Raw genomic sequence first — 16,034 nt, forward strand, 5'->3', positions numbered from 1 at the left:
TTGCTAAAAAGCCTAGACCTCCAATTGGGAAAGAAATTTGTTTGCCTCCTTATTCCAGTGAAAATTTTCCATTTCAAGGAGATTCAAACCTTCCTGACTTTATTGAGGAACTGGAGACAGATATGTTTAATTTTATTTTCAATGACGATTTGATGAACTTTATTGTAGAACAATCGAATTTAATTGCATTACAAATGGATATAAATAAACCTGCCAATATTACTCGGAACGAGATTGATCAGTTTATAGGTGAGTTCAAGTAAAAAAGTTAAAACAATTACTTATAAAAATTTGATAAAACTACCATCATCCAGACATTATTGGAACACATTCATTGGCCAAGAATTTGTACGTAACGCAATGACATGTAACAGATGGGAAAACATCAAACGATTTTTACACTTCAATAATAATGAAAATATAAGATCACCAGGTGAACTCGGGTTTGATAAGCTCTTTAAGATTCGACCATTGTTAGAAAAAATTCGTGCTCGATTGTTGCTTGTACCCAAAGAAGAACATTTAGTGGTTGATGAACAAATAATTCCCACACAGTGCCGCCATCACCTCAAACAGTACAATCCAGCTAAACCCCACAAATGGGGATTCAAAAGTTTTGTCTTGAGCGGAGTTTCAGGTTTCAGTTACGATTTTGATATATTTGACGGAGCTCAAAGCGATAGATTCCCGGAAGGAGCACCAAATATAGGAGTAAATGGAAATGTTGTAACGAGACTAGCAGCTACAATACCAAAAGGAAAAAACTACCTACTATTTTTTGATAATTGGTTTAACAGTCCGAAACTTCAGGTGTATCTAATGAAAAATGGTATATTACCTTTAGGCACAGTAAGGTTAAATCGTGTAACAAATTGTAAGATGCCAACTGAAAAAGAAATGAAAAAGTTATGCCGTGGAAGTATGGTTGAAAAAGTAGCAGATATTGATGGAGTTGAACTTGGTCTCGTCACTTGGTTTGACAACAAAGTGGTAAATATTCTTTCAACCTATGTCGGATGTCCCCCTATGTCAACGAAAAAACGGTACTGTAAAAGGGAGAAGACAACGACAAAAGGAAGTGTTTTACAAGTTTCCACACCCAATAAATTTGTTTTCCCAAAAATAACCCTAAACGCATATAAGGCCATATATGGCTTCATTTTTTTTCTTCCAAACCGCCAAGTGAATTTTTTAATTTTTGTTAAATACGCAATAAATTACCCTCAATCAACATAAATTTACGGTGTTTTATTTATTTTCGTTATTTTAAACATTTCCATGCAGTAGAGGGTCAAGGAAGGTGTATGAGTACATCCTGCCAATTGTCATCCCAGCGCATAGATAAGTTTATCAAAATTTCGCAGACAACGTCAAAACACTTCAGCTCTCGGAATCTCTGATTTTTGAGATGCAGAACGCAGCTCTACTTAATTATTGCCATATAGTTCGAGGCTTTTTACAGTAAACGCTTTATGCTTTATCAATTTGTCAATCTATACTATAAAGGTGAATGAATGTCTGTACGTTGTTCGCGCATCACTACGAAACGACAACACAAAATGACGTACAAATTTTTATACATTCATATTTTCACATATTTCCTTAAATTTAATCTAAAAAATCTTAGTTTTTCCTATTTCCCACTATTTATAGCACACTCTAGACTTCATAATCCGCATAAGCTGTTCAACTATGACCCAAATGCAAAGTTCAAAACCGGTTTGAGATAGAAAATTAATAAAAATAATAGTGCTTGATATTTTTCTGATTGGTTGTTTTGATTTTATTCAACGAGGCATAGAAACGGATGCCGGGTATTGTAATATTATGGTTATTAATAAAAAATTATTTTCTATAAAATTATTGTTTGTAATTCTTTTATATACATATCCTAAATCCCTCAAAACTACTCCTACAAAAAAAAAACTAATCAATATTTTTTCAAACTTTTTTTATATTTTGAAGATTAAACATTGTCATTTATGAATAAAAAATAATATCGTTCAAATGACTGCCACGACTGGCTTAACAGTAGGCCTTTCGATCAACCCAATTTTTAAGCACATTTTCGATTGTTTGGGCTCCAATTTCATGAATGGCAACTTCGATTTCATGTTTTAAAGCATCAATCGTCTCTGGGTGGTTTGCATAGCATTTGTCCTTAACGGCTCTCCACAAAAAATAGTCCAACGGGCTTAAATCACAGCTCCGAGGCGGCCAATTGATATCGGAATTTCAGCTGATTATTCGGTTTTCAAAAACGGTAGCCAAAAGTTGTAGTGTAACTTTGGCAGTGTGACAAGTTGCGCCGTCCTTTTGAAACCAAATGTCGTCCATGTCATCCTATTCAATTTTTGGAATTTTTGGTGAGCATGTCACGGTAACGCTCGCCATTTACTGTAACCGCGGCTCCTCACTCATTTTCGAAAAAAAAAATGGCCCGATGATGCCGCGAGACCAAAAATCGCACCAAACAGTGACTCGTTGTGGATGCACTTGCTTCTCTATAGTAACGTGTGGATTTTCTGAGCCCCAAATCCGACAATTTTGCTTATTGACGTAGCCACCGATGTGAAAATCAAAAAAGAAGAAAAAGACTCACCACTTTGGAAATAGGTTTTCAATATTTCCCAATTTTGTTCAAGCGTATAGCGTCCCATTTCGTAAATGTCAAATCTTTAAGTAAATTATGAACCCAATTGACATGTCATTTGTGTTAACATTCTCAAAAAAATAGGTGGTTCAAAAAGCAAACGCTATATGGCCCACCCGTATTATTGGCTTGCAGCTAAGCTGACGCCATTTAATGTTAATTACTCCTCTTTGGATGCGATAAATAATAAAATAACAAATCAAGCAGTATATATTGATGCATATAGGTGTACATATATATAACATTCCTAAATATTACATTTTGTTAATGACGGAGTTTATTCTCTAAGTCTTTTACCACCCCAAATCCTTTATCTCGCTTTGAAGTGAAGACAATTTTATTAAAGTATATGAGTATTAACTTTTACTTTCTGCATACTTTCTCACCAACCTACAAAGAGATGACTTGAGCGCCGAAAAATCACTCTCACTTTCACTCAGCTCTACTCATTTCCCAGCGAATCCAAGCTTCACGAGAAAGCTGTGTTCAATTTGTGGACTCAAACTTTGCATTATCCACACTCTTATCATGGCCACAGCCGCTCCACAAGCAACACAAAGAAATGAGGAAAGACCGATGCATACGCTCGGCTTGGCTCTGCTCTACTCAGCTGAGCTCACCTCTACCGTGTTCGTGTGGGGCGAAACCTATGACGTTTGTTGTGAACGCAGCAAACGCCGTCTCAACCTACAACACAGCAGCAGCGATCTTTAGCTATTTGTTTGCTGCTTGTGGCACGCAATTTGCGATTTGCTATTTGGGATTTTTTTCCCCCCTTTGCAACTGCATTTGTGGATTTTCGTTTGTGGCGGCGGCGGCGACAGCGGCTCAGCTTCGAGCTAGGCTATAAAAGCACAATACATGCGGGAGGACGCCACCAGTTGAACGCGAACGGGCATTCGGAGATAATCGTGGACGTTGAATGGCAGTAACAACGACAACAACAACAACAATAGCAATAGTAGCAGCTGAAGAGGAAGTGCTCGCCTTGTGGATTAACTAAATAGTAGAAAATAGTGATTGTGAATGCTGAATGCTGAATCTGAATTTAAGCATTGTGAACTAAGTAAATAAGTGTGGGAAGAGTGGAGAGGATAGAAAGAGCTAATTAAGTGGCATATGTACATAGAGACATACATACATACATGAAACACATAAATACTACATACACAAGCGTGTGAGCATTTGTGTCCGCATCTACACACATACATACATATAAACTATTATATTTATGCAATACAACGCGAGACTGGATGTGTGTGTGTGTATGTGCATTAATTAATTGTGCACTATTTAATGGCCAAAGGACTTAATTAAAAGTTGTCTGAGGAGATTCGAAAAATATATACGGAAAGTGTGCAACGGTGCATCGGATTTTATGCATAAAAACTACAATAAATTATCAGAGTTACAAGCAGAAGGAAATGCAATAAGTTATTCAATACTTCAAATACTAATCAAAGAAAAAAAGAGTCGATTCGAGTGAAAAAATAAAGTGAACACAACATGTCGTTAGAAGTTCTAAAGGATCACGCCCTCATTTCGCCTAGCAGCGTTTTCTACTTCCTCTTGCTACCCACCTTTCTGCTATGGCTGACTTATTGGCGTCTATCGCGACGCCATCTCTACAAGTTGGCAGCCCGACTACCTGGACCGAAGGGATTGCCCATCATTGGACATTTGTTGGATGTATTCGGACCGGCATCATGTAAGTGTGTGTTAAGGAGATTACTGTTGAATGTGTTGCATATTTATGTAATGACTTTTATAATTACAATTACATTTTGATTACTTTGGAATTATTCGTGGGTTGTTTGACAATATTTATTATGATTACATAAACTTTTTAAATATTAGCCGCCATTTTGATTATAGATAATTTAACGTAACTACACTGCAATCACTTATGGTATAATGTGATTACATTACTTTGTAATCAATTACTTTTCAATTACGATGGTTTTAAAATGAACTATAGTTTTGGACTACTATTATATTGAATTCAATATCAACATTACACTGCAATCACTTATAATATGTTTACCATTACTTTGTAATCAATTACTTTTGATTACAATTATTTTGAAATTAATTACAATGTTATTTTATTTTATACTGAATTCAATATTAACTTAATCTGCTTGCAGTCAATTATAATATGATAACCATTACTTTGTAATCAATTACTTTTGATTACAGTTATTTTGAAATTAATTACAGTATTGATTTATTTTATACTGAATTGATTATTAACATTAATGCACTGCAATTACTTTTAATATGCTAACCATTACTTTGTCATCAATTACTTTTGATTACAATTATTTTGAAATTAATTACAGTATTGGTCTATTTTATACTGAATTTATTATTAATATGATAACACTGCAATCAATTATAATATGGTTACCATTACTTTGTAATCAATTACTTGTGATTACAATTATTTTAAAAGGAATTATAGTTTGCTTTTAATTTTATAATGAATAAATTACTAACGTTATCACACTGCAATCTCTTACAATTTGATTACCATTACTTTGTAATCGATTACTTTTCATTACGATTATTGTAAAATGAATTACAATGTGTTGTATTATTTGAAGCTGAATTCAATATTAACCTAATCGCTTTGCAATCACTTAAAATACGATTACCATTACTTTGTTATCAATTACTTTTGATTACAACTATTTTTAAACTAACTACAGCATTGATTTACTTTTTACTGAATTCAATATTAACTTAATTGCCTTGCAATCACTTATAAGATGATTACCATTACGTATATCCAATTACTTTCGGATTACCATTATATTAAAACTTATTTTATACTGAATCCATTACTAACGTAATCACATTGTAATCACTTATTTTGTAATCACGTTAGTTGCTCCGCCTGAAATAACCAGCATCCATATTGAACTTCGCCAGGCATTTAGTGTCGACGATGGCCCGGTTGAGAAATTTTATTGCATAATTCTTACCTTCTGAAGCGCTTTCAAGGTACAACCAAGAGGTTGACAAATCGAACAAGCTTCACCCAGCTGTGATGTAGGGCAGCTAACAAATTAGTGATCATCTCTTCGATGACCTGAGTGAATCGAGTCCTCGATTTCACTTCTGCCTAAAATACAGCGAATCGATTTATTACACATTTCCCACTAGCGTAAAGCAAATAGCACCCACGCCAAATTGAAATTGTATGCTCTTGTGGTCCGAGAGAGAATTCGCACTTAAAAACCAATAACTGAGTGGATTCTATATTAACTGTGAACAGGAAATACTAGACTACTTTGACGTCACATGGCATGATTACTCTACGTAGGCGCGTTGCTTGGCAATGTTTGACTACAGTAAAAATAAGAGCAAAAGTCACATTTTAGAACTACCCCAGTCCAGCTGTGCATTAACATTTCATCGTAACCTTTAGGTCGCATCTAGCTGGACAACATGTATTGTACAAGGTGGCGCAAAATTAATTATCTAATTTTGTTGTTGAATCAGTTTTTACATAAAAAAAATTATTTTGAAAATTATAAATCTTCCGATAGGGTGATTTTTTTTACAACGAAATAACCTACAGATGCCGTTTGATAATTTAATTTTGGTCTAGTCCGGTTTAGGTTTTTATATGTTTTGGCATTATGACTAAATTTTCACTGTATACAAATATATTTTTTTTTTTTTTGTAATAAAACTGAATCGTTTTTGTTTTATAAATACTTATGTGATATGGAATATGTAATAAAGAAATTACTTATTTTGCACGGTTTTTTGTCTTTATTTCGGTGGTTTTCGTAATTTTTTTTATTTTTTTTTTTATTAAATTTTTGTTTAATATCACTGCATCAAATTTGGTAGTAGTTTTTGATACAAATTTTCCAAAAGTCGATTGGTCGTAAACTTCTACATGAAAGAAGTGTTTACCTTGAATGGCGTTGAGATATTGCCACATATTACGATTAAAGGTAAAAAATCTTATTGAAAAAATATAAAAATATGCAAATTCTATAACTAACTGTAATAAACGAAATGTTTTTGTTAATTTTTTTTATTCATTTTTCGAAATTTTTTAAAAAGTTTATTTTTTTTTAATTTTTAATTATAAGAATTTTTTTGTACTTTTATTTTTTCCATTTCTTATTAATTTTTCTTTTTTTATTTAAAATAATTTTTTTTTTTCTTTTATTTTTTTAATTTTTTTACATAGAAAATTCTCCAAATAATCACTTTGCACCAATTTTACTTTTTTTTTAATTATATTTTTCGAAATTTTTTGAAAATTTTTTTTCTTAAATTTTTTTAACTATAATAATCTCCAAACAATCTCTTTGCATCAATTTTGGTAGTAATTTTTGATACAAAGTTTCTAAACCTTGATCGAGATAAAGCGTTTTAATATTGCCACATATTTATGATTAAAGGCAAAACAGAGTCTATCGGGCAGTTTTGTAACTGCATTTCGATTAGGTTTTTGTAAATAAATTTTTGTAATTAAATTTGTTTTTAATGTCTTTATTTTTGTTTATTTTTTGTAAATTAAAAAAAATGTTTAACTTTTTTTTTAATTTTTTGTTAATTTTTTTTAGGCAAAAAATTTCAAAAAATGTCTATCAGAAAATTTTGTAAATTCTATAATTAACTGTATTTCGTTTTTGTTTTTGTAAATTAATTTTTGTAATATAATTAAAATTTTTTTGAAATATAATTATTTTTGTTTATTTTTTGTAAATGTCTTTAATTTTTTTTTTGTAAATTTTTTTAGTTTTTTGTAAATTTTTTTAAATTTTTTATTTTTATTTTTTCGTTATTTTTTTTTACAATAGAAATATCTACATAGAATATGTAAATTCAGAATTTCATTAATGTTTTCATTTGTTTTTTTTTTATTATCATTTTTATTAATTTATTCTGTTTTTGTTTTGCAGATGCAATTTTTTTATATTTTTTTTTTAATTTTTTAAATTTAATTTTTTTTTGCAAATTTCTTTGAAATTTTTTTTTTACAAACATTTTTTATTAAATTTTTTTTTGGTTATTATTTGAATTTGTTTTTAATGTATAAAATTCTTCAAATAATCACTTTGCATCAATCAGAAAAAAATTTAATTTTATAGAAAAAAGACAAAAAGTTTCTATAAATAATAGAAATAGAATATGTAAATTCTAAATTTCATTTATATTTTTGTTAATGTTTATTTATTTTTTTTTTCATTTTTATTAATTTTTTTTTTGGTGTTTTGTAAATAATTTTTTTTTTAATTTTAATTTTTATTTTTAAAATTTTATGTCTTTGTAAATTTTTTTTAATTTTTTTTAATTTTTTTAAATATTCTTATTATCATTTTTGTTTATTTTTTCTGTTGTTTTTTTGTAGATAAAATTTCTTTTAATTTTTTTTTTATTTTTAATATTTTAGGTTTTTGTAAATTTCTTAATTTTTTCCCCCTTTTATAATTTAATTTATGTATTTTTTTGTAGAAATTTTTTTTTTCTATTTTAGTTTTATATTTTTGCCAATTTTAAAATTTTAAAATTAAAAATTTTTTTGTTCTTTAAATTTTTTTTTAATTTTTTATTTGTTTTTGGTTATTTTTTTTACAAATTTTTTTTGTTATAAAATTTTTCTTTTAACTATATTAATATAGTATTTGAATTTGTTTTTAATATATAAAATTCTTCAAATAATCACTTTGTAGCAATCAAAGAAAATTTAGTTTTATAGAATGAAAAAAAGTCAAAAAATTTCTATAAACAATAAAACAGCAAATGTAAATTCTAAATTTCATATATATTTTTGTTCCTTTTTTTAAATTTCTTTTATTTATTAAATTTTATTTATTAAATTCTTTTGTAAATTTCTTTTAATTTTTTTTTGTTTATTTTTTTTCTTTAACTTTTAGTTTTTGTAGATATTTTTTATTTTTTAAATTTTTTGTTTTGTAAATTTTTTTTTTTTTAATTTTCTTTTATTAAAGTCAGAAAAAAATTTAAGTTCATAGAACAAAAAAAAATTTCCAAGTCTTAAAATTTAATATTTACCCTCAAAACATATTTTGGGTTGCACTGCAGCTCGTAGAAAATAGTGCAAATGTCGATGTGGCAGTAAATCAGAAATTTCATTACCTTAGTTTTAAATTTACGAAATTAATGCAAGAAAAAAAAGCACTAAAATATAAATCATTTTAATGTTTGTCATTATTAAATTTGATTTTTCTTTCCTCCCTCTTTCACAGCGGTTTTTAAGACTGTTATCCGCAAGAGCTCTGAATTCGAAAATATCGCAAAAATGTGGATCGGCCCACAGTTGGTCGTTTTCATTTACGATCCACGCGATGTCGAAATATTGCTGAGCAGCCAAGTCTACATTGACAAGTCCTCGGAGTATAAGTTCTTCAAGCCGTGGCTAGGCGATGGTTTGCTGATTAGCACAGGTAAGGAATGAAATTAAAAAAAAAAAATAAAAGAAAAAAATATAAAAAAAAAATTAAAAAACACCATTTGATTCGCGGAAATACATACATATATGCATATGCTAGTAAACGCATAAACAATTTAATTTTCCTAAAAATGGACAGGTGGTTCACCTCCACATGAATTTCAACAAATTTCCTTTGAAGAGTTTTACAAATTTTCGGCGCCGCATAAATCACTTAAATAATTATTTTGCTAGCCAAAATATTTGCACAATTTTGAATTTTTATTATATTTTATTTCGTTTCTATTTTACGATGGTTTTGCAGTCAAATAAACAAATTAAAGTCAAATCATTAATACTTAGCAAATTTGTATGGCGCTGCGTCGGCGGCGTCGACGGCCATTTGACAACATAATAACCTAATAAATAAGCCGAAGCGACAACAAATTAAAAGCGCAGCGTTTCGCTTCATGAGGAAATGGGGAAAGTATGTATGTGCATATACAGATTCAGGCATACCGAGCTATGCATGTATGCATATGCCTGTGTGTATGTATTGGTGTCTATTCATAAAAATGCCTTCGCATGCATAAATTTGTAAACATGTTTATAATTTGTACGCAAATACTATATAGTACGCGTATGTGTGCGAGCGAATGTGTATGTGTACGAGCAAGTGTATGTGTGTGCATGTATGTGTGCGTTTAGAGAGATTTGTTGAAAAGCGTTGCAATGGCATTCACTAAATACTAACATGCGTGGGTTGCCCGCGTTTTTATAAATGACATACATGCACACATACATACGTACATGCATACATACATACATCCATACACATACATACATAGAAATATATAAACGCTGACATTATTTCTTCTAATATGTGTTGCGCGTGATGTTACCCTGCAGCAATGGGAATTAGTCAATAAAAACTCTAGTGTGTGAACTAGAATTTCATAACTAGTTTTAAACTACTGTAATGGTAACTGGACGCGAACTAGTTACAAAATGACCACTTAAGGACGCTTCTAAATATTCTACCAACAGATAAGCTGCGGATGGCAGACCGAGGCGATGTCTACATCTTAAACAGAGCCGGCGTAGAATAGACAAGTCGAAGATGTAACTGCCAGGACTGGGAACGACTTAGAGCCGAACTTCGGTGTTCATTTGTCCCACAAAAGAAAATAAGAATCTGATAATGCTTCAAGCACTTTTCGAGCACAAAAGGTTCAAAAACTGGGCATGGAAAAAGTATTTGACATCTCCTAGTAACTCTCATTTAGAGAAGCTTAACAGCTGCATCCCTCATACCAAGAATGATGAATTACAAGATTCGGAGATTTCCAGCAAAATTGTGAGAATAACTCCGGTTGATACGTCATAGGGAGCCTGACAGCGCAATTGTGCTCGCACATTTCACACATATTCCTACGCTCTTCCAACCAATGTACTGAGTACGGATAAAGTTCATACTCCTCCTCTTCTGGATCTCTTAAGATTCATCAAGGTTTGCGGAACAGATTTGCTCAAACAAATGTTTCCGTCTTACCATCCATTTTATATCTATCCTTTCTCTTCTTTCCTAGTACTGTAATCTATCCGGGTGTAGTATAATGGTCTGCCTAACTGAGTGCTTGAACTTGTTCAACCCTCCTCAAGCTCTTTTTTTATATGCTTGTTCACTACGCTCGGCAGCATAGAGCCTCGACAAGACTATTCCATCGTAAGCGGTTCTGGGCTATGGTTGTTGCGCCGTCCCATGTGATGTCCGCATCTGCTAGCTCACGAAACATCGACCTTCTCCAAGTAATCTTTGGCCGACCACAAACTCTGCTCCCTTGCGGGTTCCAGTCCAGCGCCATTCTTGTGATGCTATCTGATGGTTTTCTAAGCGCGCGACCTATCCTTCGCCAATTTTTTCATTTGATTTAACATTGGATGGGCTCCTCATTCGTAGATCTCTACAGTGCGTTGTTGCTGATGATGAGCGACCAGAATATTCTACAGACGATGCGGCGGCATTTGTTGACGAAAGATGTTAGCCTCTGTGTGATGATGTTGGGCATCAGCCCGAACGACGCCCTTGCTTTGTTTAGCCTGCAGCTGACATCTTCATCTGCTACACTCTCTATCGTGATAGTGCATCCGAGGTAGGAGAAGCTTTCGACAAATTCCACCTCGCACCTGTCAACCATTATATGGCTTACTTTATTGTGATTGACTCTCAAAGCTTTTGTCTTGACGATATTGACCTCCAGGCCGACAGTGCGTGCCAACGTGCCTAGTCTGTCTGTTTTCGCTTTCATGTCAGTGAGCTTGTGAGAGAGGAGGTAGATGTCCTCGGCGAAGTCCAGGTTCTCAAGATGTCGGGTGAAACTCCATACGACGCCTCTTTTGTGCAGGGTCAATTGGCTCATAATGACGTCTAGGATGATGGCGAAAGAAGGGACGACAGGGGACAATCTTGCCTTACGCCAGCGCTGGGTGAATGGGTCGCTGATGTTGCCGTTGTGGAGCAGTGACAGTTTAAAGTTCTCGTAAAGGGCTCTGTTGAGACGGATTATCGTAGCAGGAACTCCCTTTCTACTCAACGCCAGCCATATTGAGTTTCAATTGATTGTGTCCAAAACCTTCTTGAAGTCGACAAACAGCATGTCAAGCGGGAAGTGCCAATCAAATGATTATTCTACTAGCACGGAAGAGTGTTAACTTGGTCAATAAAGCTTCGATGAGGGTAAAATACAGCTAGAATTTTTAGGTGGCGTTTATTTCTCGCAAGTTACCGCAATCCCGCAAATCGACTTCCTTGGACAGTTTTACAATGATGCCTTTTGTTCATTACATTGACTGGGGATGCAGAAATTTGAGGTTCGCCGATCAGTACTTCTGGCTGTATGCCATCTTCGTTCGCGTCTTTGCTGAGCTTCAGCTTCTCGATTGCATCTTTATATCCGCTAGACTAGGGCAACATGTGGTTATTTTGCTGCCCACTTCGAAGCTAGATTCACTGCTAAGAGCGATGTTGCTAATTTCTTCAAAGTATTCTTTCCATCTACGAATCTGGTCATCATTGGAGATCAGTAAAGCGCCATTCAGATCTCTGATTGATTGGTTAGTACTACTTTGCTGATTGCTTCAAAATGTTCTTTCCATCTACGGATCTGATCATCATTGGAGGTCAGTGAGGCACCATTCAGATCTATGATTGATTGGTTACTATTACTCTGCCGGTTGATTAGGCGGCCAACTATGCGGTACAGCTGTCTCATATTGTTTGCTCCTGCTGCCGCTTCGGCATCGCTAGATGAGATTTTAATCAATTTTCGGTTATCGTTTCAGTCCGATTTCCTTTCCTTGCTTCGCCGTCTCTCTGTACGATGACCGAAATGTGTGTATCGAGTTGTTTTTCGTAGGGTTGGGTTTTCTCCAGGATTTGGCGTACGGTGCAGATCTGGCTTATGGTGGATTTACCAGGTCTAAAGCCGCACCGATAAGGCCCAATCAATTTATTGACGATGGGCTTTATTCTGTCACACAATACGCTCGACAGGATCTTGTATACGATGTTAAACAGGCTTATCCCGCGGTAGTTTTCCTAGATTGCAGAATCCCCTTCTTATGTATTGGGCAAATCACACTAACTAATTAGCAGCTACTAATAACAGATGGACTAATATGGGAGCCTGCAGAGTGTCGCGTCTACTTTCCCTAAAGCACAATGAACGAAGAATACGGAACTCGCTACTGAGGCTCTCTTAAACGAATTTATGTTCTCTGAGGAGAATACGAAAAGAACACCAGTCTATTGGCTATTTGGTCTCACGGTTCGCAGCTCCGAGTAGTGATTTTCGTAGGCGCTGTAAATATAAAGAATAAGTAGAGTCCATTCAGTACTTGTTCAGGTGTAAATACAGCGCTTTTCGAGGAATGTGCTTCAGAGGCTCTGAAGCAGTTTGGTTAGATTATTCGGGGCTCCGTACAGTTTAGTTATATTCTCGCTAGAAAGGTTACTTCGAACGGAATAGTTTAGGGACATGTAGAGAGCGGAGTTCGGAAATATGTCTGGGCAATAGCAAAAGCGCCTTTATGTACATTTAGTGAACTCTTTCTAAGAGTCTGCCCATCCATCCGATCGGCTCACCTAAACTAATCTATCCAATTTATAGAGAAAACCAAGCCTCATTTGAAAATATTACATTAATTTTTAATAAATCTCTCATATTGCAGGTGCGAAATGGCGTGCTCATCGCAAGCTGATAGCTCCAACATTCCACTTGAATGTGTTGAAGAGTTTCATTGATCTATTTAACGAGAATTCACTTCATGTGGTGCGTAAATTGCGCGCCGAGGGTGGAAAAACATTTGATTGTCACGACTATATGAGCGAGGCGACAGTGGAGATTTTACTCGGTAAGTATTAGCAATATAAAGTATGTACATATGTGTGTGTGTGTGTCTATGTGAAATCGTAGTCTCCACTCAGCTGGAAGCTAAAAAACCAAGTTTGTGTCATCAGTTAGTTATCAGCTCAATGTGCTCGGAAATTTAGGTAGACACTCTAGTAGACCGTTTGAAAAAGTTTGTATGCACAGTTAAACACACTCACACACACACATACATTTAATATTATTAATGACTTGACTCATTCATAAGTGGCGGGTTGTGTTAAAAATAGCTCATTTCAAAAGAAAATCTTTCAAATGATATTTATTGTACAGATATAAAGTCAGGTGAATGGGCTGCCTGTCGTCTCTGTCTAAGTTATTCTCATGGAAATTTTTCTTCGACTTAGATAAATAAACAACAACAACAACATGTACTCGTACATTTTTTGAAGACATTTTATTTTTGCAATTCATTGGGACAATATATGGATATTTATTTACTCATAAGTGCATAAAAAAAAAAAAAAAAAAAATAATAATTGGCGCGTACACTTCTGTTAGGTGTTTGGCCGAGCTCCTCCTCCTATTTGTGGTGTGCGTCTTGATGTTGTTCCACAAAAGGAGGGACCTACAGTTTCAAGCCGACTCCGAACGGCAGATATTTTTTATGAGGAGCTTTTTCAAAGCAGAAATACAGTCGGAGGTTTGCCATTGCCTGCCGAGGGGCGACCGCTATTAGAAAAATGTTTTTATTAATTTTGCTTTCACCGAGATTCGAACTAACGACCTCTATGTGAATTCCGAATGGGAATCACGCACCAACCCATTCGGCTACGGCGGCCGCCGTAAGTGCATACCGCTTTACTAATTTCCATGTATATGTATGTACCTAAATGCATAAAGCTTCAATTAGTGGTGCCATACCTTAGCCATAGCCGTAACCATAGCAATCAGCTGTTCGGATCAAACATATGGGCATCACTCTAAACGATTATAGGTGCCGCACCATGGGGCCATAAGCATAACCGTAGCCGTGTGTATCTATTGAATTTTGGTTTTTCCCCGTAACCGTAAGCAACTGAGAAATATTGGATTGGCAACTAAGTAATTGCGGATTTCACTCATTGATAGCTTCAATTGAATTTTTAGATTTGCAAACGTAGTACAAATGTAAAACACATTTTGTTATTTCATAGCTGGTAATTCAAGTGTCAATAAGTAAAAAAGATCGGTTTCGTAGTTTTCGTTTGGCGTTTGTAAAAAATGGAAAATCGAAAGGAACATTTTCGTCATATTTTGCCTTTTTATTTCCGCAAAGGGAAAACCACATCGCAAGCTCATAAAAAGTTATGCGCTATTTATGGTGACGAAGCCTTCAAAGAACGGCTGTGTGAAAATTGGTTTGCCAAATTTCATTCTGGTGATTTTTCACTCAAAGATGAAAAACACGCTGGTCGTTCAATTGAAGTTGATGACGCCCTTATCAAAACAGTAATCTATTCAGATCTTCACAGTACAACACGTGAGATTGCAGAGAGGCTTCAAGAAACACCTACACGCATTGAAAAGCACTTTAAACTACTTCGCTATGTTCAAAAACTCGATAGATGGGTTCCTCACGAACTGAAAGAAACGCATTAAAAACGGCGATTTGCTACAGAAACGTAATGAAAATGATCCATTTTTAAAACGACTGATAACTGTTGATGAAAAATGGGTTTTTTACAGTAATATCAGGCGGAAAAGATCGTGGAGCAGGCCAGGTGAACCAACTCAAACAACATCAAATGCTGATATTCATCAAAAGAAGGTTTTTCTATCAGTTTGGTAGGATTACAGAGGAATTGTCTACTTTTAACTCTTACCACCCAACCGAACCATCAATTCTGATCTATTCTACATTGAACAACTAACTAAACTTAAACAAAGAAGTTGAAGAAAAGCGGCCCGAATTGACAAACCGAAAAAGTATTGTATTCTATCAAGACAATGCAAGGCCACACACATCTTTGGCCACCCGGCAAAAATTATTGGAGTTGGTTGGGATGTTTTGCCACATCCACCATATAGTCCTGACCTTGCACCATCTGATTACTTTTTGCTTCGATCTTTATAAAACTCCTTAAATGGCAAAAATGTCAATAATGATGATGATACCAAATCGCACCTGATTCAGTTTTTTGCTAATAAAAACCAGAAGTTTTATGAAGGTGGGATTTTGATGCCGCCTGAAAAATGGCAAAAAGTCATTGATCGAAATGGGCAATACATTACAGAATAAAGTTATTTAGTTCCTAGAAAAAGTTGTATTTGATTTTCGAAAAAAATACGCAATTACTTTTTTCCAACCCAACAAATATCTGAATTTCATTAAAAAACTTAAAGCAAAATTTAAAAAAATTTAATTTATTTATAAAAACTCGATTTTAAAAGTATTTTCAAATCGCTCCAACTTTTTTTTATTATTTTTTTTGAAATATTTTGGCGCAATTCGGAAAATATAATAAATTTTATAATTCCGTTGAAAACCCTGCTACTTTTTTTGTTAGTCACCCTAATGTATATATTTACA

General features: G+C 33.8%; 1 protein-coding gene across 1 annotated transcript in view; it reads left to right on the top strand.

Moving 5' to 3' along the window:
• Positions 1-3,544: 3,544 nt before the first annotated feature.
• The window catches only part of LOC128857119 (cytochrome P450 4g15), a 32,338-nt gene continuing 19,848 nt past the window's right edge, over positions 3,545-16,034 (top strand). The window contains exons 1-3 of the mRNA XM_054092696.1: positions 3,545-4,361; positions 8,893-9,090; positions 13,305-13,487. Of these exons, the coding sequence (XP_053948671.1) occupies positions 4,160-4,361; positions 8,893-9,090; positions 13,305-13,487 (583 nt within the window). The 5' untranslated portion in view covers positions 3,545-4,159. The remainder of the gene's footprint in view (positions 4,362-8,892; positions 9,091-13,304; positions 13,488-16,034) is intronic.

Source organism: Anastrepha ludens, chromosome 3 (genome assembly GCF_028408465.1).
Source record: "Anastrepha ludens isolate Willacy chromosome 3, idAnaLude1.1, whole genome shotgun sequence".
Lineage (NCBI taxonomy): Eukaryota > Metazoa > Arthropoda > Insecta > Diptera > Tephritidae > Anastrepha > Anastrepha ludens.